At 46.4% G+C, this 15,664-nt stretch overlaps 2 protein-coding genes across 3 annotated transcripts in view; one reads left to right on the top strand and one right to left on the bottom strand.

Annotated features, from left to right (window-relative positions):
* Positions 1-646: 646 nt before the first annotated feature.
* Positions 647-5,793, bottom strand: AKIP1 (A-kinase interacting protein 1). 2 transcript variants are annotated; one of them, XM_082057818.1, is made up of 5 exons: positions 5,682-5,793; positions 4,910-4,987; positions 2,350-2,463; positions 1,993-2,043; positions 647-1,085 (listed from the first exon to the last, which is right to left on the bottom strand). In XM_082057818.1, the coding sequence occupies exons 1-5, from the start codon at positions 5,778-5,780 to the stop codon at positions 942-944; spliced, it is 486 nt and encodes a 161-aa protein (XP_081913944.1). In that variant the 5' UTR covers positions 5,781-5,793; the 3' UTR covers positions 647-941. The 2 variants fall into 2 exon arrangements, with proteins under 2 accessions (XP_081913944.1, XP_081913945.1); XM_082057819.1 differs by lacking the exon at positions 1,993-2,043.
* Positions 5,794-9,541: 3,748 nt separating this feature from the next.
* DENND2B (DENN domain containing 2B) overlaps positions 9,542-15,664 on the top strand; it is a 174,583-nt gene continuing 168,460 nt past the window's right edge. Inside the window, exon 1 of the mRNA XM_082059499.1 lies at positions 9,542-9,606. The gene's annotated coding sequence lies outside the window, so the exon portion shown is untranslated. The remainder of the gene's footprint in view (positions 9,607-15,664) is intronic.

Genomic DNA, 15,664 nt, shown 5'->3' with positions numbered 1-15,664 from the left:
CAACAAAATGCTCAGAAATCCAGCATTCAAGCCACTGAATTTTATATTCCCATGAAAATTAACTAAAACCTTAATACCATCAGCCACAAAAAGATTATAGATATATATATAGGTCATGTCACTAATACCAACCGTGAAATCAGATGCTTCAGGAGAGTTAAGCATCCAGGGAGTCTCATTAGTGGGACTGCTCATGGTTTAAAGCACATGAGCACGGGTGCATGGGGCAGCGTGCAGGTGGTCAGCAGGACTTTTCCCCTGCAGCAAACAGGATAATTCAGGGCACCCTACCGCCTCCTGAAAAAGGCAGCCAGCTGGCACTTAACCAAGGTAAGAGCCTGCAAAGAGACAGGACCCAGAGTGTCAATGGTTTATGTGCCTATACTGAACACCTGACATGTGTTCGAGTACCTTCTTGAGTTGGGATCCTAGATAGTGAATTTCATTTGTATTTTTTTCTTTATCAGAACAATAAAAGTACAGACAGGAGAGATGCATTGTGAGCCAGCTGCTCTAAAATCAGGGCCAGCCCACAAGAGCTAATATACATCCATATTCATACCACGTGGATCATGCTGTCTGTGGTCAAGAATGTGACATTGATATTCTGTCTGAGGACAATATAGAAGAAGCTCTCACCACAAAGACTAAATTATATATTTTATTCCATTGATTGTATCTTTAATTGTTTAAAGCATAAGAACCTGGAATTACATAGTCACATAATTGGATTTAAGGCACACAATGTACAAATATTTATAACACCGGTGTACAAAGTGGGCTGCATATAATTGCATTAAGTATAAAACAAATATACAGGCCGTAAAAATGGAGTCCCAAAGAGAAGAATACTCTTAAAGTGCTAAAAAGATACATAGTTCATTACATGCATAAAAACAGTCTCATATTTTATTCTTGTGATTGCCAAGAAACAACAAACATCATAGAACAAAGGTTAAATCAACACTTTGTCCAGCGTTGACATCTACCACGTGTGTTTGTTCCACCATGTCCTCTGAGGTTGCTGTGACAGAGTAAGTGCCAGGAGAAACTTCAATGTAGATGTCTTTGGAAGCTTGTCTGGTCTTTGTGGGGAGGAAAAAGAAAGTTTCATTACTGTTTAGTCATCTCGGATTTCCCACAAAAATAGAAATTTTGAATTTGTGTAAAAATTATATTTCAGCCGCTATATAAACATACTAAGATTTTTCAAAATATACAGGCAGAATGGACAAAACTGTAAAATGTTTCTGTTAATACAAAAATTAGCAAGTGCCATACTCAAAATATTTCATATAATGTTTCGATCAGTGGAAATAATCAACACGCTGTAATCTCTGCCTCACAAAACTGAAAGTTGCCAACCTAAACTGTTTTGAACGTAAACCTGGAAAACATCCACACAAGAAGGGTGCTCTGACTAATGCGTACTGTGGTACAGATTGCACGTTTCTCATCTTCTGTGGCTTAGTTCCCAAAATGGGTTCGGTGAGGTGTTAGGTGTTTAAAGATTAAAAAAAAAGCTTTCTCCTTGAGGGGTCTTCAGAGAGAGCATGTGAGGGCAAAGCGTAACTGGCTGAGCAACCACCGCCTGTTTTGCTGGCTATCTCGCTTCAGCACAGAGAGGGTGTCAGGAGCACAAATAAGGTGAGACTGGACGACTGCTGGGTTGCTGTCACTGATGCAAATCACAGGAGCCTGAAGGTTAATCACAGTTTTTGATATTCTGTACTAGTCCAAAATACAGTGTCTCAACTGGTTATGTGCCAGAATGCCACAATCTAGTTTATCATTAATTGTGCAAGTCTCTGTATGTCCATTCTACTGCCCACCTATACATATATTATTAATAGGATTGTGAATGCACCACTGGTTAATCTTCTGTGCCATCACAAAGTCTCCACACCTGATCACAAATTTTAATTAGCTTGATGCAAAATGATAAAGAAATGCTACACCTTCATTTAAAAACAAAGTATTCTATAAACTTACACGTTGCTGGCAAGTTTGAGCTCGACTGGGTGCTACAGAGGCTTCAGTCCTCTGCAAAGAAAGATACTGTTTTCTAATGATACAACACAAAAGGCAAATTCAGCACCTGAGAGAGGGGATGCTTTATGTCCATGAAATTCTCCCCTGCACAAAAGGACTGATATGACACTGATTGGTGCCACAAATTACTCCGCCTCCTCCCCAACAGAAGGCTCAAATCAGTCCAGGTGTTCATAGGCCCATCATGTCAAACCACATACATTAGTGTAAGCAAGTGTCACAGACACTAGGTGGATAATAATTGTCTCAAGGGAAGGAAGGAATAGCCTTAAATCAAAACAAAGACCACCTACTTACCGCTTCTTTGGAGGACTCCAGCTCTTTTTCCCCTGCTTGCCTGCCATGGTATCTGCAGATGTGTTTGATTTCATGCTCTTTGCATTTACAGGCTGCCACAAAGCTATAGTACTTCTGGACAACAACAGAAATAGATAATATTATGTGGAGAAGCATCAAAGCTATCCTCACAACTACAGCAGATTTACAGTTAAAAATGGAACTGCAGAGCTACTGACCTTAGTTGGCTGCTTTGTGCTCATTTGAGGATGAAAACAACACCTGGATGTCCACAGGACATGTGCCTTCTGGTACAGGACCGTCAGCCCTGATTTTATGTGCTGGTGCCCCATACATAGCGACTCTCTGACATCTCAGAATTGAGTTTGTGAAAATGTAAGAAGGAATGCTCTGAAAACATCTGCCTGCTCAGGCCCTTTGAGAAAAGCCCTGGCAGAAGCAGCCATAGTTTATGGGTCCCTAATAGGATGGATATGCAAGCTAAGTCCCGTGTAGCCCAGCCAGTGAAAACTGGTTCTGCAGGGCACACACAGGAGCAGTGCTCTAAAAGCAGAACACGTTAATTCTGAAAAATGACTTAGTGAAGCAGCTGGTGTCTTCAAGGCTGGTACCAGTAGCATAGTGGTTTTGAGAATTGCATTTAACTCCACAGTGGCCCTTTTCTGGCTCCACGATAAAGGTACTTGAATCTTCCCCACTGCGAAGTGGATATTTGAGTACAGCTCTGCTGCCATCTGGTGTCACCACAGAACTCCTCCAAGGGTTATCTTTTTGATCACAGAGGCCAGAAAGTTCCAAAATATCTATTTTATTTCACTTGTGTTTTCCTTGTGTCTGGCTCTCAAGACTAACCATAATAAAAATGAGGCAAATAGCAGTTTTTATTTCCAAATCTATTGCTGTGCTTTATTTCTAGAGGTTATGTACACATCAACAGATTTGGCTGCTTATGTTGTGGTTTACTGTGGAGCTACATCCCAAAATACATCAAATACTCTGATCTACTGCATAAGGTTTCACAGAGCATCTCTGTATCACAGGAGGTGAGCTGGATTCTTTTACATGATGTCACAGAGCAAAGAAATGAAATCAAACTCTTAGTAAGAAACTTTGGTCTGCAAATAATTCTAAACTAATCTTAAGTCATGTAATTTTAATCATTTCCACTCGGTGGCGTTCAAGTGTCTAAATGGTTATGTTCTGCTGTAATTTTTTATTTATGCTTTGTAAACTTTATCCATGAACTTGTGGGTCTGAGAATTCCTCCTCTGCCTACTCTGTCACTGAAGCAGTAGTGTCTGGCTGATGCATAACCATGGAAGTCATCTACTGCTTGTTCCCACTCCATTACAGACTCCTAACAGGACATAGGATGAGCCTCTAGACATTGTTATATTTTTGTTTCATGTTCTGTAAAATTTATTCTGCCTGAGTTGTTTTAGGATTAACTGGTTACTAAGCAGTGCTGTAAAATGATAAAGGAGTTGCTTAAGAGCTAATCATCTGGTGTGTCTCTAATTTAATTGAAGACTTGGACTCTGTAATTAACTCTGCAGACAATGAGCTCCCTGACACATGATGAGAGCAGACCCCAGAAGGCAGGGATGATGTAAACTGTGATGGAGTTTTCAGGGACTTTTATTGCAGTAGATGCACTGCAGGGCTGTATTCACAAGGATGGGCTGGCAGAGATGGGCTCCCAGTTCATCTACCCAGCAAAGCACTGCCAGGTGCAGCCCAAGCACCAGCACAGCTGTCCCACTGCAGTGAGCACATGTGTGCCAAGTGCGAGCAATGCAGCTGTGCATCTGCACCCACACCTGGATTTCTACCTGTCACAAATAAAGATACGACGCTGCTCAGAAGAACCGAGCCCATAATCCAGTAACGACATCTCAAATCTAGTTTGCGTAAACGATACAAAACGTGAGATTCAGACATTATGGATGTAAAATGCAGAGGGTAACTCGGAATTCAGACAACGCAATCTCTTTGCTTGAGATTCCAAATCTCCCTTCCTTCCACTACCCAGAACACGCTGATTCTATCAGCCAGCAGAAGTTCATGTTGGCACAATGAAAACAAGGGGTTACTCTGTCATAAAGCCTCTCAGTAGCAGCAGTGGAAACAATTCTGTACATTGTGACACCTGACAGTGGCTGCCACAATGTAATTTGTGACATCGTCTGATGTTTCTGTCTCTCTAACCATATTGCCTTTACACTAAAAAGTGGAGAAACCTCCTGCTGAAATCCATACAGGCCTACTGGTAGTCCCTATGGAAAATACTGATATTGCTGTTTATCAGCCAAGGTGGAATCACTTGGTCAGGGTAACACAGGTGAAGAAGCACCACAGAACCTACCACATGACGGCGAATGTCCCAAATTTGTTAATCCAGGCCAGCATCACAGGCTTGCAAGCTAAGCTCTTGCTATGCCATGAGCAGAATTACCCTGAAGTCTAATTTCTGCAATTTTAGCAAGAGCACTGCACACAGGCCTCTGCCAGGCACATCACAAACGCTCCCCTTTGCACAGGTCTGGGTGTAAAACCTCACCTCGCATTCCTTTGTGGCTTCATTCATCAAGTTCACAATTGAAGCAAATGCTGCATTGAGACGTTCTGAATCTTCTTCCTGCAAGTAAAGACATTTTTTGTAACTCCTAATGTGCTCGTTGCTTAGAGATAGAACGTGTCAGGTGATTCAATAGCAAAACACTCGCTAGTGCTGGAGACTGTCTCTGGGGTGAAGCAGACATGCGTGGCTCCTCGCTCCTTAGTTTTAACGCAGGGTGCCCACCAGCCTCCCAACACCCTGCATGCAGCAGAGAACACCAGGGCGCCTGCTGCAAGCTGAGGTCACTGGGTGCAGCCGTCGCCTTGTGACAAGTGCATTCAGTCCCCCAGATCTCAACCAACCTGTCAGCTGCCTACATCTTCCTTTGACTACAGGACACCTGCCAGCGCCCTCAAACGTTTCACAAGTGCGGCAAGAAAACAAACTCATGCGCCTCTCCAGGAGACGGATTATAACAAGGAATGATGTTTCACGCTGGCTTTGACTAGGAAAAACACAGAGCGGGATGCAACCAACCGTGAAACCGTGTTTTAAAAAGCCTCTAGCTCATTAAAGCACATATATGGCTCAATCCCGCCCATATATATATATATGTATATATATATATATATATGTACACTAGGCCTCTAGAGGACACGAGCTCTCCCGCCACCCTGTACGGACGCATCTCCCCGGCGCTGCTTGTTTACGGTGTCGCGCTCCTCCCGGTCCCCCCGGCCCCGGCCCCGCCCCCGCCCCCGCCCGCACTGACCGGGCCCGATCCCGCTCGCGCTCCCGCCGGCCGCCGCCGCGCCCGCTCCAGCACGGCGCGCGCCAGCCCCGCCGTCCGCCCCGCGCGCACCCGCTCCATCCCGCCGCGCGCCGTCACAGTGCGCACGCGCCGGCGCCCCGCCCCCTCCCACACGCCCCCCATAAAGCCGTTAGGGGGCGCCCTCGCCCCGCGCAGTGTCACCGGGAAAAAGCCCGCGGGGGTTTGGGGTTTCCCCCCACGCCATCGCTTCCAGGGGCGCGCCGTGCCCTGAGGTAAAGCCACCGTCCCGGACAGGCTCCCCGTGAGTTCCCCGCAGCGGCGCCGCTCCTGATGGCGGCGGCTCCGCGGCTGCCCCGCCGGGCCACGGCGCGGGGGAGCCGAGGGAGGCTGGGGAGCACCGAGCCCCGGCTGGGCGGTGCTGCTGTGCCCGGACGGCTGCACCCACCTCCCTGTGTGTATTAGAAGGGGGGTGGTTAGTAGGTCTAGAGAGCTTCTCCTTCCCCTCTACTCTGCCCTGGTGAGACCACACCTGGAATATTGTGTCCAGTTCTGGGCCCCTCAGTTCAAGAAGGACAGGGAACTGCTGGAGAGAGTCCAGCGCAGGGCAACAAAGATGATCAAGGGAGTGGAGCATCTCCTTTATGAAGAAAGGCTGAGGGAGCTGGGCTTGGAGAAGAGGAGACTGAGGGGTAACATCATTAATGTTTACAAATATGTAAAGGGTGAGTGTCATGAGGATGGAGCCAGGCTCTTCTCAGTGACAACCAATGGTAGGACATGGGGCAATGGGTATACACTGGAACACAGGAGGTTCCATTTAAATTTGAGAAGAAACTTCTCAGTGAGGGTGACAGACACTGGAACAGGCTGCCCGGGGGGGTTGTGGAGTCTCCTTCTCTGGAGACGTTCAAAACCTGCCTGGACACCTTCCTGTGTAACCTCATCTGGGTGTTCCTGCTCTGGCAGAGGGATTGGACTGGATGATCTTCTGAGGTCCCTTCCAATCCCTGACATTCTGTGATTCTTTGATTTCATACTGGAAAGTGGTACTCCCTTTTACTGATTTATTTATTTTTAACTTAGGAGGTTCAAAATAATAATTACAGTATACAGGGATGGGTGGCTGGGTGAAGTAGTATTAGCACAAGGGCAGAGCACCAGGTGAGCTGCCAATTCAGGCCGCCTGCAAACTACCGCTGCATCCACTCATGCAAAGAAAGAAGCCCTTTCGCTATGATTAGTAGAAAGAAAGTACAATGCGTTTTGGCCTATTGCAAGCGAGATTTACCAAACAGGCAAATTCACTCCCTGGAACCTGCTACTGGCCCAGAAGGACTGTCTGGCAGGGCAGCGCATACCCGTGAGGCCTCGTCAGCCCTGTCATGTGTGAGGCTGCAGTTGAAACAGGCTGGGAAAGCGGCCGTGGCTATGTGTAAGTTAGAGCCACTCTGTGGCTTTGCCAGCCTTGCTTGTGCTGAGGCGATGGTAGAAAGTGCAAAATAAGCACAGAAACTTTAAGTGCAGTATGGCCAAGGTCAACAAGTAGTCCCTGTTTTTTCAAGTCCTTTGTTCCTGTTTGTGGAGCTTTGCTGGCTGTAATCTGTTTGGTGAGCAAGAAGAGTAATCCTCTCCCAGTTTACATTTTATTATCATCTTCCAGTTGCTTAACCAGAGCAGCAGCTAGCCCCTATAATAAACAAGCTCTTCATAGGCTGCTTGTTCATTAAAACACATTGAAGGCCCAAATTCCGTGTTCAAATACAACTTTAGGTTGGGTGCCCTGTAGTCAAAGGAAGATGTAGGCAGCTGACAAGTTGTTTGAAGTCTGGGGGACTGAATGCAACATAAAAGGGGGAAAAAAATAATATCTGATAAAACCAATGTTAGCATGTTTGAGATGTTTGTTTGATGTGCTGGAGAAGCTGCCAGGACAGACTGCTTCCTGCTTACTTGGAAGTCGAATATCTTTGAGCATCATTCTTTGTTATCGTTGGTCTCCTGGAGAGGCAGATGGGTTTGTTATCTTGCTGCATTTGTGAAATATACTCGAACAAGCCTGCCTGTGTTGTTTTCCTAACAGGGAAAGAAAATGGTATTCTTTTTATATTTCTGCCAGGTACTTGTAGCAGTAGCTTGTTGTTCAGGAGGTAAATTATTCTTTGTGTGTTGAAATTTAAACCTCACCATTTTTTGATGTTCAGTGACACAGTACTCTTTTTGCAGCTGAGTAAATACATCTGTCCCAAGAAGGCAGACGGCTGAAATAGCTTTTGCTTTGAAACACACACACACACACATCAGAATGCAGATGAAAGTTACCCTTACTTCCTGTGCATTCACTCTTTTGAAATATAATGGAGGTTTGTGAAATGCTGGACATTTATACCAGATTTCATTGTTGTATGGGATAACAGATCAGGATATCTCAAGACAATATATCTTATTTTATTGTTGAGGTGGCAAAAGCCAAAAGCATTTCATCCTGAATACTCAGCTCTGGGTTCAGATAAATGTTCTTAGGTAGGAAAGCTCGCTAGCATTTACCTAGTGTTGAGCACCATTTCGGTTCTGTTTCAGTCAGTGGAAGGTAAGTAAGCATGTGCTGGAATTTGTATTTCCAGTGTCGCTCTTATCTTTATTTTTCTTATGCTCCTATTATCGTTTGGTTAATATATTGTGAAGTGACTTGTTTTATAAATTCCTACATAATACTTCAAGATTTAGGTGTAGTCTTTGTATTTTCCGATACTCATGGTTCTGCCAACACCTAGTATATCCTGCCTCTTTTGTACGGTTTTTACATCAAATGTTTTGTGCGGGTTTGTCATCAGTTGACCCGGCAGAAGGACATGGCAGGAATCCCAAGGAGCTGGCACCCATGACGCTGCTTGTGGCCCGTGTGGAGCACGTGTGATTTATCGCTTGTGCCATGCGGAGCCCTTCCTCGCCCTCCGGTACAAGCGTTACCGTGTCTGGCTGCGGAGGGGCCGCGGCCGCGCGCTGCCTCCGGTACGAGCGAGACCCGCGGCTCCGCTCCCGGGGCGCCGAGCGTTACAAAGCCGGTCCCAGCAGGCTGCATTCGAACTTTGAATGAAGTTCAGAGGCGTGCCGCCGCCTCCCTCTCCCCCTCTCTTTCTCTACAGGTACTGTTACTCCGAAGCTACCCCGGGGACCTTGGAAAACTCGGGCCAGCGCCGCAAGCTCGGGCGCCCCGGTCCCGCCGCCCCGGGGGCTCGCCCGTCCCCCGCTCCCTGATGGAGACCATCTGCTCCGGCGCCGGGGCGCAGGAAGCGCGGCGCTGCGTTCCTCCTTCCTTCCTCTCTGCCCCGCAAGCGGCTCCGCGCGGAGAGGAGCCCAGCACTAGTGGGTTTTTAAATAAAAAATAAGCGGTACCGCTCCTTCGGGGTAGAGGGAGGAAGAAGATTGTCAGGCGCGGGTCTCGGTTCTCTCCTCCTCCCCCTGCCCATCGCATCTTCCCCGCGGACAGGCCCGTCCTGCCTGGCACCGCCGGGCTGCTCCCCTTCCTCCCGTCTGGCAAAGACCCGGACTTGGGGCCGGAGTCGGGCGGCGCCCACTCTCCGCGGGGTCGGGGCCGAGCGCTGCCGGCGGGAGCGGTGTCTCGGCCGCCCGGGGCTGCCCGGCCGCGGTGGGGCTGCAGCCCGGACCGGGCTGCGCTGGGGGAGCAGGTTTCTTTGTTGGCTGCCGGGTAACTGGTTCCCATTAATCTCCCGCACTGGCCGTGGCCGTCTCCACTTCCTGCCTTTGCATACTTCTCTCTCCCTCGATCTGAGTGCCTTCCCTCCCCTTTCCCTCCCCCCTTTCTTTCTCTCCCTCTTCCTAGCTTCTCCAAAAAAGCTACAACCGCCGGGTTGCGGGACGGGGGCTGCAGGCGTCCGGCGGAGGGAGCGCATCCCTGCGCGCCTCGGTAAGGGCCGGGGAGCTGCGCTGCCGGGCGGTGGTCCTCTCTGGGGACTCGGGCAGGGGAGCGGGGCTGAGGGAGAAACGATTGATCGTGCTACGGTTCGCCGTCCCTGTGTCCTGAGAGCCGCCCGCCTCCCGGGAGCGGGGCGGGCCGGGGATGCTGGGCGGCGGGAGCTCCCCGGGCCCTGCGGTTCCCGGGGCCGCGGAGCCCCCTCGGCAGCGGAGCCGCCGACCCGCGGGGAGCGCAGATGGGCGCTGAGTCCTTGCGCACGGGCGGAGCGGAGAGTCGGTGCTCCCGCGCTGGTGTGACCTGTGCCGCCGCCGGGCCTCGCGGGACGTTTCTTCTCGCGTGGGCGTCGAGGGCAGAGGCACCCCGGAGGGACAGAGCACAGGAGAGGGACCGGGCCAACGGCAACCGGGCCGGGGAGCCAGCCCGCTGAGCGTGGGGCTCTGATCTGCAGAGAGATGGGGAGCTGTGGCACTTCTTTTCCCTTCCAGTGCCCCCTTGCATCGTCTGTACAGCCGGCTGTAATGTTTGCAGGGGTGTTGACGAGAGTAGGGGAGCCACCTGGACTCCAGCGGAAGACTTTGGGATCCCAAGACAGATTTAGCTGAAGAGCTAAGGGAGCTGCTTCAGCAGTTCACTTGGTGGGAAAATCAGATGTACTGCTCTTGGCTTGGTACCAAACATTTACTTTACTAAGGAGCAGCGGGTCACCGCAATGAAAGAGTAGCAGCTAAATATGAGAGAGCCTTCTTATGTTTACTTCAGTTTTATAATTCAAATGTACTTTGAGTCAAGGTAAATGAAGCCGGATGCATAGTATTATTGTATAGAGTATGTCAGTAGTAGTGTTTTCCACACCCTTGTTTTACTGTTGCACTGACTTTGGGGAATAGATTTTCTTACATTTTTATTTTGAGCAATCAGTCTTTAACTTCAGCCAGATATTGGATAATCCAGTAAAAACCACCTGGAGTGTTCAAAACTTGTGGAAGATGAAAGATGAAACTGTTAGTTGTAGTGTGATTTCTGGTGATGCGGAGTAGGATGAATTGAAGTGAGGTTGTTTTGCCTTTAAGACTTGACAATGTTGTGGTTATGTATGATTAATTTCTAGTCAGCAGATTAAAATATTCCATATACTGGAAGGGTAAGTTAACAGAAGAAAGGTAAGATTATCTTGCATTTAAGGTGAGATTTGAGAAAAGTAGGTATGTTTTAGGAGTATCAAAATTCAACTTTGATTTTGATGATTGGGTTGTGAAGGTGGCATAGTGGAAATGTTACCAGGTTGAGGGGTGAGACTAAGATTTATGGCTTTGACCATTAATTTCCTTCTTATTTTGCAATTAGTTATTTAAAGGAAAACTGCAACACCTTTAAGCAATTAGGATTACTTTATCAAGTTACCTAAGAATGTAGTTGAGCACCTTTTAAAGCTAGCTACAGTCTACATATTGTTAAGAGTGACTAGGCTGACAGGGAACTGGAATCAATTTCCTCTGCTAGTATGGAGGAGTGGGGAGTAGGGCTCCTTGGGAAGGGTGATAGAGTGGTGGTGCTGGGCCTCACTGGGCACAGAGACCATCCTGCTCCTAAAAGTGCACAGCATGTGTTCTCTTGTATGCAGAAAGAAGAGAGTTCTGCCTGGTCTGGCTTTCTCCTGCTGCCTTCAGGGTGCTGAACCCCCCTAGGCAGATTGTTTGCTGTACTCACTGCCATTCCCAAATGCTGGGGAGGAGAGATGTCTTCTGACCTCACCTACCCCTACAGCATTTGTGCTGTGGCTGCCAGAATTTGCTCAAAGGAGCTCAGGACCAAGTGTTGCCTTTCACTTTAAGCAAGTGACTTTTAACATATACTGTAGCTCTTTAAGGAGCATGTGACCTCTTATTATTGGTGACCCTGTAAGCCATTGTGTAATCTGTTGACTGTAATGCACCATGCCAATTTATTCTTGGTTGGGAAGTCTTGCCAAGGACTTGATAGAATAGCATGATTTTATCCACTTTATTGTTTTCATTGTGTTTCATAAACATCCAAGACCCTCTGGGAAGAATCACTGGGGTGGCTGGGCCTCCTTTTTTTAATTGCTGGTTAAATAAATGTTGCCAGTTAAAAAAAAATAAAGTGGTATGTAGGATCTCAAAATGCCTGGAACTGCTAAGCACTCATATTTAGGAAGCAAGACTATTTTTAGTGTAGGGGCATTTAAAGAAATGATACTAGCCCCTGTGAAGAGGTCACTGTGAAGTGCGCTGAAGAGCCTGCTTTTAGCTGCAGAGCAAGACCAAGTTTCCCACAGTTGAGTAAAGCTAAAGAGCCAGATTTGTACTTTTCCCACTTGACTGAAGAGGGAGAGGGTAGACTTTTTGTTAGTTCACAGTAGTGGGAGTGAAGAGACCCAAATTCTTATAATATGAAAAAAAAATCCTGGTCTTGGGGCTTTCTGATTCCCTCCATTGAGTGTCTGTGATGGAGCTGTATGACTGAAGGACATTTAATGCTTTCTGGGAAGGGCTGGGAACTGGCAGCTGAGGATGTGGTGTATCCCTTGGGATCTGTGTTTGTGGGAGGTCATGACTCTCTTGAATGGATGCCCGGCTGCCATCCTTATCTATAGCTAAAAGAACTGGGGTAAAACTTAAAAAAACCCCCCACAACATGGGTGTTAAGAAGTCAGGGTGATTTGGTATCCTAAATCAATTTAGTACATGGGACTGAGGTTGCTAAATAAATTACTTTGGATCCACAGAAGATTTTCCTCAACTCATCTGCCCGGAAAATAGAAGTACTTGGTTTTGATGGCTTGAAAGAATGTGGTTTAGGTCAAAGTTACCACTGTGTGCTAGACCCATCATGCCATCTATGGGGTTCTGAGTAATCTAGAAATGGTTAATGTAATCCAGTCTCTTGCAGGTCAGAGGACCAACATCTGGACTGCTCAGACTTTCAAAAGGTACCAAATGATAGCTGAGCCAAGTCGAGTTTTGGTCTAAACTTCATTGATGTCTTGTTTAACATAAGTTCAGTTTATATTATGAATTACTCTTTTTTTTCCTTTTATTTTTTCTCCTGATGCTTAGTACCATGTGTGTTAATTTTGTCTCTGTGCTGTAAAGTGTGTGAAACTGTTGCTTTTCAGATTTTTTGGTCTGCAGTTGGGATTTAGTTGGCAGTGCAGACAGAGGCAAGTTTGGGGAACCGAATCCAAATATTTACATTCTCAATTTGGCCCAGTCCTTTTGCTTGTAAACACTCGTAGTCATATTGAACTTTGGTGAGGTTAAAAGTGGCTTTGCCAAGCCTTGGGGAGTCACACCCTACAAGACCTGAAATTCCCCCTTTTGGGAAGGGTTCTGGAAATGTTTTTTTGGGTGTATGTACATCAGCTGAGCATTAGTACTAGTCACTCTTACCCCTAATCCAACTGCAAAATCTTTTCCTGTATCTTACCTCTTTTTCATGTAGAAATGCCTCATGCTGGTGGGATGTGTCAAGTTAAATGTTGTGGAAGAGAAGTCCTGCCCACCTACGAGGTGCTGTGCAGACTCCACAAATCCTGGTCTCCTGTGCTGCTCCAGAGCTCTGCCCTGGCAGAGAGGGGCTGTGGTGAAGATCCTCCTCCCTCTGCAGCTGTCGTTTTCCCAGTCCTTGCTGTTTGGGTGTGCAGAAACAAAGTTTGAGGACTGATTTGAACAATGGGGGTGTATGCTCATGGAGAATCAGATTTAAGTCCTCTTTTGATTCATACAGACTTTGAACATCTCTCAGGTTTTATTAGAAACTTTTTATTCACCAGGGACCGAGTCTGAAAGTTTTGTTCTGTGTTAGCAATTGAACTTTCTGAAGTTCAGTTTACCACAAACTGTAGGGATAGGGATCAGCTAATACATTAACACTCCCTGGCCAAACCACGCTCTTGTTTGGGTCTGTCCTTCTATTTGGGTCTGTTACTGTTAACCAGAGATTGAAATTAGATATGTTAGTTTAGTTGCAGAGAGCTGGAGACTATAGGTAGAGGTGACTGAGTTGCAATGAGTTACAGTAAGAGTTCCTACTCATCAGCTGAGGCCTGTAACCTTGTATTCTTAGCCATCCTAGTTTGGAAGAAGACTGCATTAGCTTAATCCACAGTAAACGTGTTTAGAGTAACTTAACTTTGTTCTCTATCTTGAGTGTATACCCAGAGAGTTGTAACTGTTCAGGTAATGGAATGCTAGAATTCATACAGCCAGCGCTTTTGGGATGTTCTGCCATATGCTTCTGACCTTGGAGATGAATTTGTTAGGTTGAGGAACACAGGAAAAGAGTAGGTGTTCCTTTTTAATGCCACCTTTCACTGTTCTTTGAAGATGTGTTTGTCTGAGCTGTATCTGCTGAAAACGCGTCGGCCACTGCAGTGTAGGTAAGACTTTGGTGAATTTGTGTCCTTAAGGACACACTGAAAGCACCGCGAGTTTTTGTCGGAAATGCACCCTCTGTGTTTTTGCACACACAGGAATAGGATGTTATTTCAGTTTAAGTATATCTGCCTCCTATTTTCTCTTTAAAAAAGAGATGTAAAAATGCTTGATGTATGAACATTTAGTGTTAGCACTGGTGCCAACACAGGAAACCAGGTCTTTGAGTTGAAACATTTAACATTATTCCTCAACTCCCATGTTTTTAAAAACAGTCACTGTGTGAAGTTTTAATACTATCGTTCATCTCATCATTTTGACAGGGTCATCACACTGAATTAATGGTTTGCATTTTTTCTGCTTAAGAAAAGGATTAGTTGGTCTTCATGGGAAATCCAGTGACAATGGCAGGGGACAGATGCTAACCAGCTAGCATTGTGCAAAGCACCCTGCTTGGCCTGCTATTCCAAGTATGAGGGCAGAGACCAAAGCACTTTAGGAGAGCTGCCCTGGAAGATCTCACAACCCTTCTTCAGCGAGGAGCAGATGTTCCGGATGTGGACTCTGTTCATTGTTCTGAGAAGTCCTTCAAGTTAGGAGATGGATCTGTCTCTTGACATTTTTGCTTTCAACATTGTTGCTTCTTTGAGGGAGTGCAAAGTTTTTGCAAGACAGGGTGGAATGAATTAGGAGCTTTAATGATTTTGATCCATTGTCCTGGTGGAAACTCTTATCACTCAAGGTCACTGGAAAGGGAAATATATTTGGCCTGAAGTCACGTTGGTTTCTGTGTGGGCACAGTGTGCTAAAGAAAAATGGGACATATTGGCCCTCTGTGTGTGAAAGTTCTTCTCAGTTGTGCTACGGGATTGTAAGGATTGGAGTTTCCAGTTTGTCTTGTCTTTTAATCCTGGCTCTAGGCTCACATAATCCTGTTAGCTGGTGTTGCTCAAATGAGCTTCATTACCAGGAATATTGTTTTGAAGATATGGCAGATCAGTGAAGTGCAGAAGCTTACCAAATCTCTTGTGAGATGGCAGGCTCTGATTATTTCCACTGTTAAATTGCAAATTGGGCAGCAGTTCCACACCACAGCTTGCGTTTTCCTGCCTGCTATATCCCTGCCGTATTGTTAGCTTCAGTCTTTGAGCAGAACATCCCCTATGCCACTTAAACTGTGTAAGAAATGGCTGACTTGAAAGGAGGCAAGATCAGAATAGGAAAGGAGAGAAAGGGATCATAATCTGAACCTTCCTATAGGCCTTATGTAAATACTACTTAACTTAATCTCCAAAATTGTTAAAACAGCATTCAGTACTTGTCGATACAAATCATATACCTTTAGGGTATGCATATTTCTCTGTTCATGTTTTACGGGTGTATCCATTACCATTTCTCCTGTGGAAATGAATAAATATCCTGAATTATTTAATTGTAATGCAAGGAAGGCCAAGGACAAGCACAAGGAGCTCATGCTGTCTCCTTCTCGGCACCTGTTTTGTCTGAAAGCCCATGTGACACTCATGGATACTCCTGAGCTTCAATGGCACATCCTTGATTGTCTGGTTTTGCTATGAACAGACCTCAGGATATCTTTTAAGCCTCCCTCCCTGCTTTCTCAGGTGTTGTGCTTCAGGTCTGCCCTCCCCGGTGCC

Source organism: Streptopelia decaocto (genome assembly GCF_964273445.1).
Source record: "Streptopelia decaocto genome assembly, chromosome: 7".
Lineage (NCBI taxonomy): Eukaryota > Metazoa > Chordata > Aves > Columbiformes > Columbidae > Streptopelia > Streptopelia decaocto.
This window is presented reverse-complemented; position numbering and strand designations above follow the sequence as displayed.

Coding starts and splice junctions, on each gene's coding strand:
- AKIP1 (XM_082057818.1), bottom strand. CDS start 5,780: ATGGAGCGGGTGCGCGCGGGGCGGACGGCGGGGCTGGCGCGCGCCGTG. Junction 4,988..5,681: donor CGCGAGCGGGATCGGGCCCG/GTCAGTGCGGGC, acceptor CTTTACTTGCAG/GAAGAAGATTCAGAACGTCT. Junction 2,044..2,349: donor TGGAGTCCTCCAAAGAAGCG/GTAAGTAGGTGG, acceptor CTTTCTTTGCAG/AGGACTGAAGCCTCTGTAGC.